We start from the raw sequence: 21,753 nt of genomic DNA, 5'->3' as shown, positions 1-21,753 counted from the left end.
GAAGGGGATCCTGGCAGGCAATATTTTGGTATAGGTGCATGGCTTTAACTTTACAGCGTGCATCTATGAGGTTTTGGTGGTAAATGGAAAACTGGGGACCCTGATGGGGCTAATAGCCTTGCAGGGATATAAATCGTGGATTTGGGGCCCTTGGGTCGGAGAGTGCGGCCGAGGGTAAAAAAGTGATGGACTGGATGCTCAGATTGCGTTCTAGGATCCCTCGGTGTCTTATGGTTATAATATATGTTAAAAGTATTAAGTTTAAAGTGGTTATAATATATGTTAAAAGTATGGTATTTTATTTATGGTTGTTTAATAAATTGCCGCTACGGCCTTTACACCAAGTACGGTTGTTGTGTTTTATTGATCAGGGTGGGGGGTAAAAGGGTAGAGAATAGGAGCCAGAATCTCTTCCATCCCATGAAGTCATACTCTGTGTGAACATACCCAAAGAGTCTGCAGGATCAGCAGCTTACAGTGGAAAGGCTAAAGAGAGAATATGGCATTCTAAGTCCTGTCAGACTTATGGTCCAATATTTCAGGATTTGGGGCCCACTTTCTAAAACCGGCCCTGCTTAGCAGATACTGTGCTTAAGAAAGTAAAGTTGGATTGCAGTTCTAAAGGGACAGAAAGTCACCTGCTTATTCGCCTTCTATATGTTTGATGCTGCATCTGGCATCAGAAAATCCGCAGTGAGGAAGGCTTCCTCCAAGCGTAGACACCTGAGCTGCAGGGATTGCGACATCACCATTCACATCAGCCCCTGTCCTCCAATTAATTTCCCTTATCTCAGGCACACACACCTAAGGCTACTTTCACACTAGCGGCACAGACCTCCGGCAGGCTCATCCGTCAGGTGAAAAGCCTGTCGGATCCGTCCTGCCGCTAGTGAACGTGTGCCCCTGGACTGCCGCACCGTGCTCAATGACTATAATGGGGTAGGGGGCGGAGTTCCGGCGGAGGCACAGCAGCGCACGACGAGAGGCTGCTGGAATAAAACTGCGACATATCCGACATTTATTCCGGCAGCCTCTCAAATGTTTTCAGCCACCAGTTTGAATGAGTATGTGACTTTATGGCCCTTTGAATATAGCTCAGGGTTTTTCAATGGGAAGAGGGTTGTGCATCTGTTTATATGAGTTAAAAGGAGTCTGCCACCTTCAGTAGACATTTTAAGCTTTTCCTGGTGTGCTCCGCTTCACGTACACCCTATCTCAGGCATACTTTTGAGTTTCTTTTTAGTTCTTTATGCCTCTTAAAACTAGCTTTATATTGGTATGCAAATAAACATAAAAGAGCCCAAAGGTCAGTACCTATTCACACCAGAGCCCCGCCACTCAACCTTTTAGCTGCCCCTAGAAGGGCCCAAACAGCGCAGGTGCAAACACAGTAAAAAGATGGTTTTCAGGGGCAATAAAGAACTAAAAAGGAACACAAAAGTATGGCATAGGGTGTGTGTGAGCTACAGGGAACCAGGAATAGTTTAAAATGTGTATTGATGATGCCAGATGTTTTCAATGTATCCACCATTCTGCCTGATGCACATAATTAAACATTTAATACAGTCTTCCAGAACATGCTGAAGAACTGAGGGCAGGGGCTGATTGGCTATATACCTTACAGGGAAATTTCCTGGTGGGCTGATGCCCAGGAAGCCGCTGAAGCCCTTCTTTATGCTGATGGCCAGGTACATAATGAGCTCTCAGTGGTAATTAACACTCTGAGAGAGGTACACAGCCAGCAACCGCACATGCCCCATATCTTACAAACAACAGGAGCAGGAACACAGAAAGTGGCAGCTATTGTGCTTCACTGTGGTATATGGTTCTGATGGGACAGTATTTTGCACTATGGTATCGCTGACTCCAACTACTTTTGTTGCCCCACCTTCTGTCAATTTGGGCCACTTTTATTATTTTTTCCAGGGCCACTTTAAGTTCCTAGTCCGCCCCTGACTGCGGGTAATACTTCTTCCCAGAATTGTAAGATTCACTATATCAAGTGAGCCATATTTCGATTTAAAAATGGCAGCTGAATATGCTTCCACCACCAAATAATGGAGCCTCCCTTCTAATTAAAGGGGTATTATCATCTTATTGATCATTCTTAATTTACCGTATTTATCGGCGTATAACACACACTTTTTCCCCCTGAAAATAGGGGGCAAATGATGCATGCGTGTTATACGCCGATATAATGTTAAGAAGCCATGTTTTTACAGTATTAACAAGTACCGTATACACCGCCGATATAATGTATATACCGCACAGCAGCGAGTGGACCAGTAGCAGCGTGTGGAGTGTGAGTAACGGCAATCAGTAGGCAACGGCAAGCCCAGGCAACCCGCGCCTTCCTCACGTCTAATTCTCGCGGCCGTCGGAGCGTAACCACGGTAACGCTCTGCACTGCGAGAGTTTGCAGACTCGCGAGAGTTTGCTGTCTGAGGCAGGAGAACTTGTACCCGTCAGGTACAAGTAAAGTAGTGAAGTAAACTGGAGTGGGGTTTTATGTACGGCGTAACAACTTAACGAATTAACAACTTACGGTATTAACAGATAAAATATATGGTAATTATAAAATAATTATACAAAGTGCTAACATGCTAATTCCCATATGTGCAAAAACTGGTGATACAATAGTGCCAGCATGCTGGATCCAATATGTGCAAGTAGATACTTTAAATTTTTTTCCTGAAATTTCCCTCTTAAAATGAAGGTGCGTGTTATACGCCTGTGCGTGTTATACGCCGATAAATACGGTAAATCTTTTGCCCCCACTGAAAGCTTTTACCTATACAGGTCATTAAAAATAACCCACCATTCTATTTAAAATTGCTTCTGTCTCTGAGTGTTGTTTATTGGCGCTTCCCATGGATACGGCCACATCTCGCCTGCCGCATCCATGGGTCGCGCCTGCGCACTGCATCGTCTGCGATCCTGCGGTCGGCGTGTTCAAGAACTTGTAAACGCGCACGTCTTTATCTGTTTTGGGCGGCCGCGCATGCGCAGAATATCCATCGCGTCTGAGATAGAGCCGCGCATGCGCGGCCGTCCGAACAGTTTGGGCGAGGCAGCGGAGTGTGCGGACGGACATCGGAGGACCTGGAGAGACTATTTCCTAATGGGTAAGTGTCATTTCTACTCGCCCCACTAAATCCGCCAACGATTACTGAAGATGGAGGCACTTGAGGGGGCAGATGGAGGCACTTGAGGGGGCAGATGGAGGCACTTGAGGGGGCAGATGGAGGCACTTTTGGGGCTATATGAAGCATATTGGGGCTGATGGGGGTCTGTTTGAGGCTGATGGGGACTATTTCAGGCTGATGGGGGCTATTTCAGGCTGATGGGGGAATATTTGAGGCATATGGGGGCTGATGGGGGGCAATATGAGGCTTATGGGGGCTGTATGAGACTGATGGGGGCTGTATGAGGCTGATGGGGGGCTATTTCAGGCTGATGGGGGAATATTTCAGGCATATGGGGGCTGATGGGGGCTATTTGAGGCTAATGGGGGGTATTTCAGGCTGATGGGGGGCTATTTCAGGCTGATGGGGGGCTATTTCAGGCTGATGGGGGAATATTTCAGGCATATGGGGGCAATTTGAGGCATATGGGGGGCTCTTTGAGGCATATGGGGAGCTGTATGAGGCTGATGGGGGGCTATTTGAGGCTGATGGGGGGCTATTTCAGGCTGATAGGGGGCTATTTCAGGCTGATGGGGGAATATTTGAGGCATATGGGGGCTGATGGGGGGCAATATGAGGCATATGGGGAGCTGTATGAGGCTGATGGGGGGCTATTTGAGGCTGATGGGGGCTATTTCAGGCTGATAGGGGGCTATTTCAGGCTGATGGGGGGCTGTTTGAGGCATATGGGGCCTGATGGAGGCACTTGGGGGCTGATGGATGTAGCAGAGCTGAATATGCTGCTATTCAGCCATAGTTCTAGTGGGGAAGGGAATAGACAGATGTAGCAGAGCTGTATATGTGTCGGGTCAGCATTAATGCTGGGGAAGAGAGAAACTGATGTAGCAGAGCTGTATATGTTGCGGGTCAGCATCAATGCTAGGGGAAGAGAGAAACTGATGTAGCAGAGCTGTATATGTTGCGGGTCAGCATCAATGCTAGGGGAAGAGAGAAACAGATGTAGCAGAGCTGTATATGTTGCAGGTCAGCATCAATGCTAGGGGAAGAGAGAAACTGATGTAGCAGAGCTGTATATGTTGCGGGTCAGCATCAATGCTAGGGGAAGAGAGAAACAGATGTAGCAGGGCTGTATATGTTGCGGGTGGGCATCAATGCTGGTGGAAGAGAGAAACTGATGTAGCAGGGCTGTATATGCGGCTGTTCTGACACAGTGCTGGTTGAGGAGATAAACAGACAGATGTAGCAGAGCTGTATATGTAACTTTTCTGACCCAGTGCTAGTGGGGGAGTAGAATAAAGATGTAGCAGGGCTGTATAGGAAGCCATTCAGCCAAAGTGATGTTAGGGGACTGGAGAAGACACATGTAGCTGAGCTGTATATGCATCTATAAATATACATAGTGTAAGGTTTATACACAACTGGAGTACAGCTGTAATGGAAACAAATCTGCATCAGTGCTGGTGGGTGGGGGTTGGTCAAGCTTTTGAGCTAATGTATAATATGGAATTATAGTTTTTGATGCACAGAATGGGTTTGTAAAAGATCAGACTGAGATTTTGTGTGTAAAACTGCAGAACAGCCACGTGTTACTGTACACCAGTGCTTCTCAAATAGTGGGGCGCGCCCCCCAGGGGGGGCGCCAGGCTCCGTAAAGGGGGGCTCGTTCAGGGCCGGCCTTTGGGGTGTGCGAATTTCTTCTGTATATTGCCGGCAGGCAGGCCGGGCGGCCGGCGCGTCCCTCAGTGATGTCACGGGCCTGCGCCGCCTGCTTTATGAATGAAGCAGGCGGCGCAGACAAGTGACGTCACTGAGGGACGCGCCGGCTGCCCGGCCCGCCTGCTGGCATTATACAGAAGAAATTCGGATATACGGTACTATTAGGAGTGAGGGGGGCATGTTTAATAACTTTAAACGGCGGCGGCGGCGGGCACACGGAATCTGTGGATGGCACAGTTAAGGTGTGGGGGTCTGTGGATGGCACATATATAACAGTGCCAGCCACAGATCCCCCTGTAACAGTGCCAGCCACAGATTTCCCCCATAAGTGTCCGTCATCCACAGATCCCCCCATAAGTGTCCGTCATCCACAGATCCCCCCATAAGTGTCCGTCATCCACAGATCCTCCCATAAGTGTCCGTCATCCACAGATCCCCCATAAGTGTCCGCCATCCACAGATCCCCCCATAAGTGTCCGTCATCCACAGATCCCCCCATAAGTGTCCGTCATCCACAGATCTCCCCCATAAGTGTCCGTCATCCACAGATCCCCCCATAAGTGTCCGTCATCCACAGATCCCCCCATAAGTGTCCGTTATCCACAGATCCCCCCATAAGTGTCCGTCATCCACAGATCCCCCCCATAAGTGTCCGTCATCCACAGATCCCCCCATAAGTGTCCGTCATCCACAGATAAGGAGGCATCTAAAACACAGCCCTATAAGGAGGTACTACTGTCACGACTGTGACTGATCCAGACAGGTCTGGGAGGAGAAGGTCGCAGCGACTTGCTACTCGCGATAGCTTGTGAGTTTGCTCCGTGGTTCAGGGTATGTCATCTGGGTTTTGCCTTGTGAACCTTTTTGTCCTGACTGGGAGTTTGTAGGCATCCTTCTCAGGTGAGTCCTGTCTGCCACTCCCAGCTACTATATTAGTTTCAGTTTCACTTGCAGTCATTGCCAGATATAGTCCTTACTTCCAGTTCTATTCTGACCATTGAAGGAGATCATTTGATGGTGTTGCTGTGGAGCTCTTGTCCGGCGTGGACTGTCGTGATTGGGATCGCCTTCTCTGCTCGTGACTGGATAAGTCTATCTCTGCTATAGTTTGTTTGTTGCTGTCTTCCCCTGCTGTTCTCCTAGACATGAGTGATGGTGACTAGTGCTCCCATCGGCCTTTCCCCACTCTAGGCTTGTTAGGGTGACTGAGGGTTTAGGCATCCAGCTCGCCGCACGGGTTCACACCCCGTCTAGGGTATCAGGGCAGACAGGTGCCAGCTTAGGGTTAGTCAGGGGTGGCCATACTATTCCCATCCGTAGATAAGGGTCCCCCTTCCCTTCCGTCTGGTGCGACACGACTGTTGCTGGGATAGCAGTCGTGACAACTACATACCAGCACATATTTCTAGCACATGACTGGTGTGGCAGTGCTTGGCAGCTAGTGTAGCACAGGTGAAGGGATGATGAAGCAGGCCTGGGAGACTGATATAGCAAGCTGGAGGTGTGATGAAACTGAGCTAAAAAGCCAATGTACTGTAGCAGAGCTTAAGGGACAATGTAGAATTGATGGAAGGCTGGAATACCATAACAACCTGAATAATCAGGTGGGTTCCTGCTGCCTGAGCTGAGTTTCTAAAACCCATCTGAATGATGTCATGTGTGGTGCTGGATCCAGGACAGGCGAGTAACAGCCAAAGAAATAATGCTGATGTGTTTTAGCAAACTGAATTATAATATTATGAAGGGTAACAAAATTGATTTTTACAAATGATAGCTTTAGGACAAAGGCACCTAGTCTTTGGTTTCTTTCTTTTTTATATGCATGATCACAATATATGGAGCCTAAAAAGTGGCACTGTATTACATATGTGCATCACCATATTCTCAGCTACTAGCAATGGTTCTGGGGGAAAATACAGTATTTTTCGCCCCATAAGACGCACTTTTTCCCCCCAAAAGTGGGGGGAAAGTGCCTCTGCGTCTTATGGGGCGAATGCTGGCAATTTACATTGCAGTCTGCGATGCTGCAGCATCGCAGACTGCGATGTATTAGTGAGAAGGGTCTGTAGTAGGCGGGGAGAGCGGCGGGGCCGTGCAGGCACTGTACTCTGGCCCGCCGCTCAGTATGTACTGTATACGTAGTGTTAATCATCATATCTAAACTGCGCTCCCCCTGCTCCGCATGTGTACCATACTTACCGGTACATGTCATGCTCCTGTAGTAAGCACTACATAAAGTAGGCGGAGCAGGCACGTGACCTCCGTGAGTTACGGCCGCCCGGCCTGCCTGCTAGTTGCTAGTGCTTACTACAGGAGCGTGACGTGTACCAGTAAGTCTACTACAGACCCTCCTTAGGGATCTGTGGATGGGATAATGATGGGGGAAGGTCTGTGGATGGCATTATGATGGGGGGATTTGTGGATGGGACTGTTTTGGGGGGATCTGTGGATGACACATATAGCAGTGTCATCCACAGATCCACTACCCCATAACAGTGCCATCCACAGATCCCCCCCATCATAATGCCATCCACAGATCCCCCCACCATCATAATGCCATCCACAGATCCCCCCCACCATCATAATGCTATCCACAGATCCCCCCCACCATAATAATGCCATCCACAGATCCCCCCACCATCATAATGCCATCCACAGATCCCCCCACCATCATAATGCCATCCACAGACCCCCCACCATCATAATGCCATCAACAGCTCCCCCCATAACAGTGCCATCCACAGCTCCCCCCCATAACAGTGTCATCCACAAATCCCCCACCCCATAACAGTGCATCATCCACAGATCCTCCATAATAGTGTCATGCACAGACCGCCATTAGTTCAAACCCACCAAAAGCACACCTTTTGGTTAAAAATATTTTTTTTCTTATTTTTCTCCTCAAAAACTTAGGTACGTCCTATGGGCCGGTGCGTCTTATAGGGCGAAAAATACAGTACCTCTGCAACATGGCATCTGTTGGAAATTGCGGATGAGCATATATAAGAATAGTCTGGTTGTCTGTTTAAGACATTTGGTGAATTTGTTAAGACTGGCATTTCTTTTCAGTTTTGTTGCACTTACCTCACATGTGTTACCACTGTTATCAGCAGTTCTGAAAATCTCCTCGCCATCATCACTATCGACATTTCCTATGCTTCCTTCATTCTGCTAAAACAAAAAGATAATAGATTTTTTTTTTGATTGTTTGTCCAACTACAAAAGTAATTATTTTGCAGAAAGGCTTTAGGATATACTTAGTTCATTTAACAGTTTCAGTGTTATTATATTCCAATATTTTAACAGATTTTATTGAAGGTTAAATACAAACATGTACAACAAGCATGGTCAGGTATATGAACATATCTGGTTACATATTGGACTGCTGTTTGAAAATGAGTAGAACGAATAGGAAACATTTACTACTCTTGGTGTGCCTGAATTCTTGTACAAATCTGTGACAAAATGAGGCAAATCTTTTGTGTAATTTCGATCTCTCTTCTGGTATTTTCCCCTCTTCTTTCAAACATTCTGTCAGTGTACTCTCGCCTCATCCACTATCTCTCCGCTAACTCTCTCCTTGATCTATTACAGTGTGGTTTTCACACCGTACATTCTACAGAAACTGCCCTTACCTAAGTGACAAATGACCTCCTTTATCTGAAGCTGAATCTTTCAAAAACTGATCTACTGGTGTTTTCTCCATCTACTAACCAACCTAAACCTGATATCTCCATCTCAGTGTGTGGCACCATCCGCATGCCCATTGTCTCTGTGCTAAGTTTAAGGGCTCATGCACATGACTGTGCCATTTTTTGTGGTCCGCAAACTGCGGAACTGCAAAAAACAGATGCCGCCCGTGTGCCTTCCGCAATTTGCGGGACGGAACAGGAGGCCCATTATAGAAATTCCTATTCTTGTCCGCAAAACGGACTAGGACATGCCTCATAATTTTTACGGGGGCCACGGAACGGAGCGGACAGCACACAGAGTGCTGTCCGCATCTTTTGGGGACCCATTGAAATGAATGGTTCCGTATACGGACCATTTACGGAATCAAAATACGGCCCATATATGGAACGCAAAAAACGTTTGTGTGCATGAGCCCTAACACTGATCTTTCCTTTATACCCTATATTCAATTCCCTTTATCCCCTATATTCAATCTCTTGGCCGCTCATGGCACCTGCACTTCAAAAACATATCTAGAATCCGCCCATTTCTAACTGTGGTAACAACAAAAACTCTCATTGTTGCCCTGATCCATTCCCATCTTGATTACTGCAACTCATTACTAATTGGCCTCCCCCTCACCAGACTCTCTGCTCTACAATATATCCTGAAAGCAGCAGCCAGGCTCATCTATCTGTCTAATCAATACTCCGATGCCTCCACTCTGTGCCAGTCATAGGAATGGTTGCCCATACAGTACAAGATTCAATTTAAACTTCTTATTTCCACTCACAAAGCCCTCTACAGTGCCGCACTCCTTACATCTCTTCCCTCCTTTCTGTCTACCATCCTACCCATGCCCTCCTTTCTGCCAATGACTTACGACTGACATACACTGTAATCCAAACTTCTCACTCCCGTCTCCAAGACTTGAGGTGAACCAATTCTCTGTGTTCAATGTGTCCATTGTTATTCATTTCGAAATCTAGATAGGAAAAATTCAGGTTCCTGAGGTACAGGCGCAGACAGGTCATCCAATAATTGGACTACCTCTCTCTAGAATGACTAAATGATGGAGCAGTCGCAGATCATGGTCCAGAAATTGAGGGTGGAATATCGATGATGTTCTAAAGCAGGGATTCTGCCATTTTGGTAAAGATGAATGGGGTCAGATAGAACTATTGAAATAATTTTCCAGCAGTAAAAAAAAGAATGCCTTATCCTCAGGATAGGCCATCAATATCAATATCTGATCGATGGGGGTCTGACTCACAGCACACTGTTGATCAACTGTTTCGACAGGACAGAGTGTTCTTGTGAGCACTACAGCTTTTTTTTAGGCTAGAGAAGAGGCGCCTGCATTTACATAACTTTGGCGCATCCACCGCCAGTCCCTTGCTGACGTAGATTTAGAACATTTTCTATGCCTAAAACAGTCATAGCAAGTGATAAATGAGGCAGGCCTGGCAGACTGCCCCCTTCCCCGCCCTTACCATGCCCCCTTTTTTATACCTGGCGTGACCGGGGAAAAGTCACAGATTGCGGCGCAAATAACTTTTGCGTCTCAGTCTGAGACAGATATACGCCATAAAACTGCCGTGTATCTTTTAGTAAATGACCCACTGCGTTTTCGAAAGTATAACAGGAATGGTGAGTTACTCACCAGAAGCTCATTGGGTTTCACTTACTTAAAATACAGGGGAGATATATAAATTTCACTGCACCTTGTAATGTGTCTTGATTAGCACTTGTGGTGCACGCTTGCTGCATCAAACATATGAAGTGTATGCCCCACATTTTTGTTTTATTTTTGACATGCTAGGCAGGCATGAATACTTTTGTCCGCTCCTATGTTGTGCCTTGTTTTGTCACAGTCTTAAGGCTGTATTAGACCTGCAGATTTCTCAGGCGATTGTCGGGAGAGAAGCATTCCTTTCTGGCAAATGCCTGCTCATTACTGGAGGAGTAAGCTGCATTTACATGCAGCGATCTCCTCCACAGTATGGGGAGAAGCAACTGCTAATGCCATTCCTCGTCCCCAATCATTGTTTGCAAACAGCAGATCGTGATTAGACAGCACGATTTGCATTGTGATTGCCCGATGAACGAGTGTTTTCTCGTTCATCGGGTAATTGGTGGAAGTATTACACAGGCAGATTATTGCTAACAAGTGTTCCTATGAACGCTAGTCAGAGATTATATACCCGACAATCGACTGGTGAAATACAGCCTGTAGACAGATTTTGGCGTTTGTCTGGACAAAAAACTATACCAGCACCAAGGTGGTCTAAAAAAGGGTGTACAATTCTGATCATCATCACAGAGGCTCATTAGCATATCATAAAAGATAATTTTTCTCAGCAATGCGGGCACATAAAAACATGGGACCAACACAGATGCCTTCAGCTGCCAAGAGCACATACAACAGATGCCCTTAGGGCTCATTCACACAAATGTTTTTTTTGCGTTCCGTATACGGGCCGTTTTTTGAGTTCCGTATACGGTCTGTATATGGAACCATTCATTTCAATAGTTCCGCAAAAAGAACTGAATGCACTCTGTATGCATTCCGTTTTCGTATTTCCGTTCCGTTCAAAGATAGAACATGTCCTATTATTGCCCGCAAATCACGTTCCGTGGCTCCATTCAACTCAATGGGTCCGCAAAAGAAACTGAACAGATACGGAATGTAGTCCGTATCCGTTTTTGCGGAACCATCTATTGAAAATTTTATGCCCAGCCCAATTTTTTCTATACAATTACTGTATACTGTATATGCCATATGGAAAAACAGACCGGAAAAACGGAATGGAACCGGAAACACTATTGAAACAAAAAACGGAAAAAATGGATCCAATAAAAACAGCCCGTAAAACAATGAAAAAGCCATACGGTTTGCCCCACAGTGTTTTCTACTACACACCTCCTATAGAATTAGTTATGTTTTTTGGCATTTGTTTAACATGTAAAGGTAGTGATTGCAAAGAAATGCTTTTAGAGTGAGAATTAAAGAAAAGACACTCCCTAAAGTTCCTGGAAATAACATTTACACGACTAGTTTCTTATCTTATTACTGACAAACATACTATTTCCTTTCCTGTCATATCTTACATTCAGGAATCAAAATGTATCTTTTTTAATGTAAGGCTAAGTTCACATATGTGGCACAATTCTGGCATTCTGTTTCAGAATATGAACAGAATACTGAAATTGCTGTATCGGGCATATGCCAAATATCACAGGCACCCGACTGATCAAACTTATACTAAACATTATATACTATAATGGGGTCTGCTGGGTTTCCAACATGGTTACACCCTTTGTTCTGCCACAATCTGAAAGGCTGGCTCCTGCCAGAACCTCGACTCCTGGATTAAATGGTTGTGCCACTAATATAAATGTATCCCGCCCAACAGATATCACTCTTATATGACTTTCCCCAAATACTACCACTTATCTTATTCTAAATTTATATGCGTACATTGCACCCTTTGGCAAATCTGTTTGCTATTCAGTTGCTGTAGGTTGTGCCCTGCATTGGAGCCTTGTAATGTAGGACGTACAAGCCTCATTGGTAAGAACAAGGGGCATGGGTAGTGTCACATGTCCTGCTGATGTCATCTCACTGCCCTAAGGCATGATGGGACAACCGACACATGACAAACCAGGAATTAGGATTCAACATCCAACTGCCTAACATTCAAATAGTACACACAGTAGAAACCACTGCCGGGCCATTCAATTCCCCCTAACTCACAACCCGATGGAGTAGGACAACATGAGAATTGAAATACTTCTATGCGTGCCTTTATTTAGCTGAAAAGCAATTTGAGCTAAAACACAAAGGGAGAAATTTATCGGTCAGGTAATATTTGAAGTCAGTTTTGCTTGAGCCTGCATTGGCATACTCTGCACTAAATTAACCAAATGTTGTACATTGTTTGTTAAATTTGGTGCAATGTTAAACCTAACACTTTTACTAGAAATCCTACTCTGATTTTCTACACTACCTCTCTACTAGAGTGAGCCTTCAACTTTTTTGTGACTAAAGGGCCCTCTACACGGGCCGAGAATCCTGAAGATAATCACTGAGCGTTCATAGGAACGCTCGTTAGCGACTATTGGTCAGTGTAAATGTACCACTCGTTCATCAGGTAATCCGATCGTTTGTGCGCACACACAAAACTTATCGTTTACTGGCAGCAGATTGTGCTGTGTAAACAGGATCTGCTGCCGCCAAACGAGTCTGTATAGGGAAGGGTGATGGTATTAGCGATCACTCCTCTCCACACTCTGGAGGAGATCGCTGCATGTAAATGCAGAGGTCTGCCCCACCAGCGATCAGCTGATTGTCGGGAAGGAACACTTCTTTTCTGACAATCTGCTGCTCTGTCGTCCCATATAAAAGAACCTTTAATCGATTGTCATAAAATTAACCCTTTCATGACCAAGGGTCATTGATACCCCCGTGACCACGTCTAATTTGACATGTGTTACTTTATGTGGTAATAACTTTGGAACGCTTTTACTTATTCAAACCATTCTGAGTTTGTTTTCTCCTGACACATTGTACTTCATGATAGTCATAAATTTGAGTCAATATAATTCACCTTTATTTATGAAAAAATCCCAAATTTACCAAAAAATGAAAAAAATTCACAATTTTTTAAATTTCCATTTCTCTTTTTTCAAAACATAAAGTGATACCACATAAAATATTTATTACTTAACATTCCCCACATGTCTACTTTATGTTGGCATCATTTTGTAAATGTCATTTCATTTTTTTAGGACGTTAGAAGACTTAGAAATTTAGAAGCAATTGTTAAAATTTTTATGAAAATTTCCAAAACCCACTTTTTAAGGACCAATTCAGGTCTGAAGTCACTTTGTGGGGCTTACATAGTGGAAACGCCCTATAAATTACCCCATTTCAGAAACTACACCCCTCAAGTTATTCAAAACTGATTTTACTAACTTTGTTAACCCCTTTAGGTTTTTCACAATTTTTTACCCTGATTCTGCGGTTTACAGAAAAACACCACAAGTGGTCGTAAACTTCTGTACGGGCACACAACAGTTTGTATGGTTTTTGGAAGGCAGATTTTGCTGGACTGGTTTTTAAATGCCATGTCCCATTTTAACCCCTTAGGGACGCATGACGTACCGGTACGTCATGGCTTTAAATCGCGATTCCGGCGCTGAAGGGGTTAATCGGAACAGGATGCCGGCTGAAATCATTCAGCCAGCATCCTGTAACAACGCCGGGGGGCCAGCAATGATATTAAAACAATAGAGGGGGGGCCGGGGGGGGCGCACACTGGCCACCAATGATAATACAATAGAGGGAGGGAGGGGGGGCCGGGGGGGGGCACACACTGGCTACCAATGATAATACAATAGAGGGAGGGAGGGGGGTCGGGGGGGGGGCCGCACTGGCCATCAATGATATTAATACAATAGAGGGGGGGGCCGGGGGGGGGGCCGCACTGGCCACCAATGAAATTAAAACTGGGGAGGGAGGGGGGTCTGAAGATCCGTCTGCATAACAGCTTTTTCAGAGCTGAGTTTTCACTTCGTGAAAAATCAAATCCGACAGTATATTCTAACACAGAGGCGTTCCCATAGTGATGGGGACGCTTCTAGTTAGAATATACTACGAACTGTGTACATGACTGCCCCCTGCTGCCTGGCAGCCCCTGATCTCTTACAGGGGGCTATGATATGCACAATTAACCCCTTCAGGTGCAGCACCTGAGGGGTTAATTGTGCGGATCACAGCCCCCTGTAAGAGATCGGGTGCTGCCAGGCAGCAGGGGGCAGTCATGTACACAGTTCGTAGTATATTCTAACTAGAAGCGTCCCATCACTATGGGAACGCCTCTGTGTTAGAATATACTGTCGGATTTCAGTTTTCACAAAGTGAAAACTCAGCTCTGAAAAAGCTTTTATGCAGACAGATCTTCGGATCCGTCTGTATGAAAGTAGCCTACGGACACGGATCACGGACACGGATGCCAATCTTGTGTGCATCCGTGTTTTTTCACGGACCCATTGACTTGAATGGGTCCATGAACCATTGTCCGTCAAAAAAATAGGACAGGTCATATTTTTTTGACGGACAGGATACACGGATCACGGAGGCGGATGACAAACGGTGCATTTTCCGAGTTTTCAACGGACCCATTGAAAGTCACCCACACAACGGTCGTGTGCATGAGGCCTTACACTGATAGATGGCAACACTGGACGCCTTAGCAAGGCGTCCGTTGCCATGGCAACCATCAGCGCTGCCATCGCAGCGCGGCAGTCCGATGGTTGAGAGAGGGAGCCCCCTCTCTCTGTTAACCCATTGGATGCCGCTGACAGCGGCATCTAAGAGGTTGCAGCAGAGTGTCAACATACAGGTGACACTCGCTGTTGATGGCGGCGGCTCAGGAACGGAGCCTCCACCATCACAAATAGCAGGGGCACGGAGCAGGGGGACCCAACCAGGGTGGAGTGTTGAAATGAGGGCAGAGCTGGCACAGATGGGGGCAGGGCATGGAGGAAACACAGCCACAACCTATGGACACCAGGGAAGACATCAAGGGGCAGACAGGCCACAGTAAGACATCAGGGGGCACAGATCGGGGTACACATATTGGGGGCACACAGCAGCCAGTGCCTGATTTCAGGCTCTGATCTGCCGCGTGCAGATAAGAGCCTGAATCCGGCATTTTAACACTGCAGCGATCCGATTGGTTAGTCTGCACAGATTAACCAATTGAAGTGATTGCCGACAATGGACCACTCTGATTGGTCCATTGCCTGCATTACTGCACTGTATGCTGTCCGTGACAGCAGCAGTCCAGGGGCAGAAGCTTTAATCCAAGCGTCTTGCAGCGTTTATACACGTGCTAGCTGAACGGGGTATGTACAAATAGTACGTATATAGCTGTATGGCAGTCGGAAAGGGGTTACATGGCTAACCACAGCCACTTTCCCACCCACTTTTCAAAACTGGAGTGAGTAGTGTAAAAAATGCAAAAGAAAGTAAGCCCAAAAAGTTGAACAGTCCCCTATTTGTGACTTTTTGAAGCCAGAATTCTTGAGTGAAGGTCTTTATTAATTTCCCCCAAAGAATTCATTTGTTTACCTTGTTTCCTTTCTTGTAGCTTCGAAAAAATCCAAAGATTCCCTTTCTCTCCTTCTCTGCTGTGTCACTGTTACGATTCCTTTCTGTAAAAAGAGTAACACAGTTAGCATTGAGGTACAGTATAACAATAGGTCGCCAAATTTTATAAACATATTTTTTTTAAATACGTGCAGTAAAGAGGCGACTATAACGCACTGTTGAAGCATACCTGTAGACCCCGCTTCCTACCTGCGTCTGCACCTTAAACGTTTGTTACAGACCAAATGAAATAAGAGATCTCATCGGAAACTTGCACTTTTAAAAGGTGGACTTTGCAAGGAAGATTAGCCACAACTGGTGCTTAGCCTAAGTGCAAGGTCCCTGAGCAATAATATACAAGTTTACAGCTCCCATTTATTGCTGCAGCAGGATTGACATTCTTTATATGGTAAAAATGACAGCTAACAATTTCAGATACAGTTCAAACACTGTACACATACCTGTGGGATTAATGGCACACACTAGGTCACACCTATAACGTCATACACTTTAGCCGATTTATAGGGCAGTGAATAACAGAGGTCTGTCGTACCATGTTTACAAACTACATAGGCCAGGGGTAGAAAGCAGAGCAAGTATGCATGTTGGGAGTTGTAGTTACACAACAGCTGGAGTGCCACAGGTTGTCCACCCCTGAATAGACCTTGTGGATTAGCCAAACTTTGAAAATTTACATAGTACGCTATGTATGCGGGTGAGGTGTATATACTTGAGGCCTGCTCTCTTTCAAAGACAGTGGGTAGCTCTGTTGCTGTAAATGGTGATTTGGGGGGAAGGGGCTGACTTTAAAGGGATTCTGTCAGTTAGTTTGAGCCTATAGAGCTGAGGACATGCACTGCTAGATCGCCACTAGCACGTCAACAACATTTCCCATAGCTCTGAGTGCTTTTATTCTGTAAAATGCAAATGAGGCTAGTAAGTAGCTCAAGGGGCTGTTACCAAGGTTTCAGGAGCCCAGCCACGCCCACTGTGAAGGAGCCCAGCACCGCCCGCCGCATCTGAATCTCCTCCTTGCTACCCCGACGTCACACAGTTAGAGCGCTGTAATCTCGCCCATGCCAGCTAGCGCATGCGCAGTTTGTTCCCTGAGGCTGATGCCAGCACAGGGAAGGAATACAATACCAGTATTGACATTCGCGCATGCACGAGATTATGGTGCTGTAACTGTGTGACGTCGGGAGAGCAAGGAGGAGATTCGGAGGATGCGGGGTGGTAGTGCAACGCTGTGGACAGCTGCCCATGTAGAACTTATCTTACCAGCCCTTGATTTTGCTATAGTATAGTCTTTACAGTGGATTAGGCTTCGACCCGTATTTGACTTTTATTGACCAAAAAAACCCATTCAAACACAATGGAAAGACCATAAAATATCAAATACATTTACAAATTGCAGCCTAATATAGTTAGTGGAAATAGCTTCTGAACCACTAGAACCTCTGAGAAGTTATAAACACCACTGCAATGGCAATCAAATAACAGGAACTAATTTAAAGGGGAAGATACCCCCTTATAACAGTGCCAGTATTTGTGCCCCCATAACCGTGTATGCCAAAGTACAACCCACAGTGCCCCTAGAAAACTGCTACTTTCAATACTTGAAAGTAAAATGTCAAGATGCCGCTTACAGTAACTTTTTTTAAAAACATATTTTTAATTAATCCACTTAAGAGCTTACGTCTGCAATACAAGTACTTTGGCAAAAGTAGAGCTATAACAGAATTATACAAAAATATATAAGAGAAGAAAACAGATTAAGGACAGTAATATAACAATAACATTAATCAAAATGATGATAAATTAACATTGACAAATAAAATGAACTGTAATATACAGAGGATGTCCAAATAGACCAATTAGTTTTGAAAGAGAATAATTGACCCAAGGAGGAGGCTTTTAAAGCCAGCATATTTTATATATACCCCTTATCACATTAGAAATAGAAGAAACTTTCTGTTTAGTCCATCAAAAGCTATCCCAGATCCTGCCACTCGTGGTTTTCTATAGAATGCAGGTTAAGTTATGTAGGATGCAAAAAGCAAGTGTTTGACCTCTGCCCCCTGCCCCCAACCCCCAGGAAATCCAGTACCCTAAGAATGAAAAAACCTCTAAAAAAGCAGTATACACTAGCTATGGTATAGTACTAAGGCTAGTTTCACACTAACATTTCTCAGATCTGACAGGCTGAGAACAGCCTGTATTCCGCATTGCCGGAAGCTACAGGGATGCCGCCTGAATGCATTAACTATAACGGGGAGTGGCGGAAATACAGCCGCAACCCGGCAAATATGCCAAGAATCGGATGCACAAATATCACTGCGCCGGAACAGCCTGCCGGATCTGAGGAAAGCTAGTGTGAAACTAACCTTACAAATACCACATATAACATAATGCATATAACAATTTATAGATAAAGTATACTTATATGGTTCATTAAAGCTATTCTTTCTATATCAATAGGCTCAGTACTTTTGTAATTGTAGACAATAATCAGGATGTCCTTGTTCAAAGTCCACATTATTGTTAGATGAATCATGAATGGTAACACGCTTTGGCTATATTTCAGGAAACAGCTTTAAAAGAATAAATTAAATCACTTCCATGCTTCAATGTGTCCATGTGATATCCTCTTTTGTGTTCATTTTAAATAACTCCTATCATCCATTTCTTATGTTAATGAATTTGAGGGTTACACAAAAAAAAACTATGCAAAATATATCAACACGTGGAGTAACATTGCAAAACCACACACCGTAAAAGTAGGTAAATGATAAGGACATTGTGAATCATAAATCTGTCCAAAAGAGTATATCTGAATCCTGAGTACAATCCATAGAGTTAGGGCTCATGCACACGACCGTGTGTTGGCCGGGCCCATGCTGCGGACAGCAATTTGCTGTCTGCAATGCACAGGCACCGACTGTGGGTCAGCCGCATGTGGATCGCGGACCCATTCACTTGAATAGGGTCCGCGATCTGCACCGCAAAAAAGTAGTGCATGCACTCCGTAGTGCTTCCGTGGGCTTGCGATCCGGGGTGCACACGGCTGATGCCCGTGTATTGTGGACCCCTTGTATGCGGGCCGCCATATGGCCACGGCCAGCACACGGTCGTGTGCATGAGCCCTTAAAGGGGTGTAGTCATCTCAACCAGTCAGAGCGGATATTGGAATACCCCTCAAATAAGATGGCCAGAGAAGGTCACCATTATGGAAACAGCCAGTTGGCTGTGCTATGCTGCTGCTGTAACTCCCATAAAGGTGAGTGGAACTTACAGAAACATAGTAGCACTGTGAGCTATGGAAACAGTGTACCTTGCTTGCTACAAGCTGCACTGTTCCTGTAGCTCCCACTGACTACTATGAGAGTTAGGGCTCATGTAAAACGGCTGTAGCCATTTTTGAGGTCCGCAAATTGTGGACCCGCAAAACACAGATACCGGCCGTGTGCCTTTCGTATTTTGCGGAACAGAACGTCCAGCCCATAATAGAATAGTCCTATCCTTGTCTTTAATGCAGACAAGAATAGGACAAGTTCTACATTTCTGTGGTGCCACAGAACGGACATGCAGATGCGGACAGCATACGGGTTGCTGTCTGAATTTTTTGCAGCCCTATTGAAGTGAATAGGTGCACATCTGATCTGCAAAAAAATGCGGATCGGATGTGGACAAAAAATACGTTAGTGTGCATGAGCTCTTAGTCAACCTCTGTAGCATCCTGACTAGAGTTGAGCGAACACCTGGATGTTCGGGTTCGAGAAGTTCGGCCGAACTTCCCGAAAATGTTCGGGTTCAGGATCCGAACTCGACCCGAACTTTACCCCGAACCCCATTGAAGTCAATGGGGACCCGAACTTTTCGGCACTAAAAAGGCAGTAAAATAGCCTAGGAAAGGGCTAGAGGGTTGCAAAAGGCAGCAAAATGTAGGTAAATCCCCTGCAAACAAATGTGGATAGGGAAATGAATTAAAATAAAAGAAAATAAATAGAAATTAACCAATATCAATTGGAGAGTGGTCCCATGGCAGAAAATCAGGCTTCATGTCACCCACCACTGGAACAGGCCACTGTCAGATATTTAGGCCCCAGCACCCAGACAGAGGAGAGAGGTCCCATAGCAGAGAATCAGGCTTCATGTCACCCACCACTGGAACAGGCCACTGTCAGATATTTTTAGGCCCTGGCACCCAGACAGAGGAGAGAGGTCCCATAGCAGAGAATCAGGCTTAATGTCATAGCAGAGAATCAGGCTTCATGTCACCCACCACTGGAACAGGCCACTGTCAGATATTTGTAGGCCCCGGGACCCAGACAGAGGAGAGAGGTCCCATAGCAGAGAATCAGGCTTCATGTCATAGCAGAGAATCAGGCTTCATGTCACCCACCACTGGAACAGGCCACTGTCAGATATTTTTAGGCCCCAGCACCCAGACAGAGAAGAGAGGTCCCATAGCAGAGAATCAGGCTTCATGTCATAGCAGAGTATCAGGCTTCATGTCACCCACCACTGGAACAGGCCACTGTCAGATATTTTTAGGCCCCAGCACCCAGACAGAGAAGAGAGGTCCCATAGCAGAGAATCAGGCTTCATGTCATAGCAGAGAATCAGGCTTCATGTCACTCACCACTGGAACAGGCCACTGTCAGATATTTTTAGGCCCCGGCACCCAGACAGAGGAGAGGTTCATTCAACTTTGGGTTGCACCGCAATATAATGGTAAAATTAAAAAAAGAGGATTGAATGAAGAAGTGCCCTGGAGTACAAGAATATACAGGGAGTGCAGAATTATTAGGCAAATTGTATTTTTGAGGATTAATTTTATTATTGAACAACAACCATGTTCTCAATGAACCCAAAAAACTCATTAATATCAAAGCTGAATATTTTTGGAAGTAGTTTTTAGTTTGTTTTTAGTTTTAGCTATTTTAGGGGGATATCTGTGTGTGCAGGTGACTATTACTGTGCATAATTATTAGGCATCTTAACAAAAAACAAATATATACCCATTTCAATTATTTATTTTTACCAGTGAAACCAATATAACATCTCAACATTCACAAATATACATTTCTGACATTCAAAAACAAAACAAAAACAAATCAGTGACCAATATAGCCACCTTTCTTTGCAAGGACACTCAAAAGCCTGCCATCCATGGATTCTGTCAGTGTTTTGATCTGTTCACCATCAACATTGCGTGCAGCAGCAACCACAGCCTCCCAGACACTGTTCAGAGAGGTGTACTGTTTTCCCTCCTTGTAAATCTCACATTTGATGATGGACCACAGGTTCTCAATGGGGTTCAGATCAGGTGAACAAGGAGGCCATGTCATTAGATTTTCTTCTTTTATACCCTTTCTTGCCAGCCACGCGGTGGAGTACTTGGACGCGTGTGATGGAGCATTGTCCTGCATGAAAATCATGTTTTTCTTGAAGGATGCAGACTTCTTCCTGTACCACTGCTTGAAGAAGGTGTCTTCCAGAAACTGGCAGTAGGACTGGGAGTTGAGCTTGACTCCATCCTCAACCCGAAAAGGCCCCACAAGCTCATCTTTGATGATACCAGCCCAAACCAGTACTCCACCTCCACCTTGCTGGCGTCTGAGTCGGACTGGAGCTCTCTGCCCTTTACCAATCCAGCCATGGGCCCATCCATCTGGCCCATCAAGACTCACTCTCATTTCATCAGTCCATAAAACTTTAGAAAAATCAGTCTTGAGATATTTCTTGGCCCAGTCTTGACGTTTCAGCTTGTGTGTCTTGTTCAGTGGTGGTCGTCTTTCAGCCTTTCTTACCTTGAGTATTGCACACCTTGTGCTTTTGGGCACTCCAGTGATGTTGCAGCTCTGAAATATGGCCAAACTGGTGGCAAGTGGCATCTTGGCAGCTGCACGCTTGACTTTTCTCAGTTCATGGGCAGTTATTTTGCGCCTTGGTTTTTCCACACGCTTCTTGCGACCCTGTTGACTATTTTGAATGAAACGCTTGATTGTTCGATGATCACGCTTCAGAAGCTTTGCAATTTTAAGAGTGCTGCATCCCTCT

At 45.3% G+C, this 21,753-nt stretch overlaps 1 protein-coding gene across 4 annotated transcripts in view; it reads right to left on the bottom strand.

Annotated features, from left to right (window-relative positions):
• Positions 1-21,753, bottom strand: part of COBL (cordon-bleu WH2 repeat protein) — a 586,878-nt gene that overhangs the window by 294,371 nt on the left and 270,754 nt on the right. For 3 of the 4 annotated variants that reach the window (XM_040433733.1, XM_040433731.1, XM_040433734.1), the window contains 2 exons: positions 15,673-15,755; positions 7,947-8,033 (listed from right to left, as the gene is read on the bottom strand). In XM_040433733.1, coding sequence (XP_040289667.1) covers positions 7,947-8,033; positions 15,673-15,755 — 170 coding nt within the window. The remainder of the gene's footprint in view (positions 1-7,946; positions 8,034-15,672; positions 15,756-21,753) is intronic. The other variant, XM_040433732.1, reaches the window with a different exon arrangement.

This window comes from Bufo bufo, chromosome 5, assembly GCF_905171765.1.
Source record: "Bufo bufo chromosome 5, aBufBuf1.1, whole genome shotgun sequence".
In the NCBI taxonomy this organism is placed as follows: domain Eukaryota; kingdom Metazoa; phylum Chordata; class Amphibia; order Anura; family Bufonidae; genus Bufo; species Bufo bufo.
This window is presented reverse-complemented; position numbering and strand designations above follow the sequence as displayed.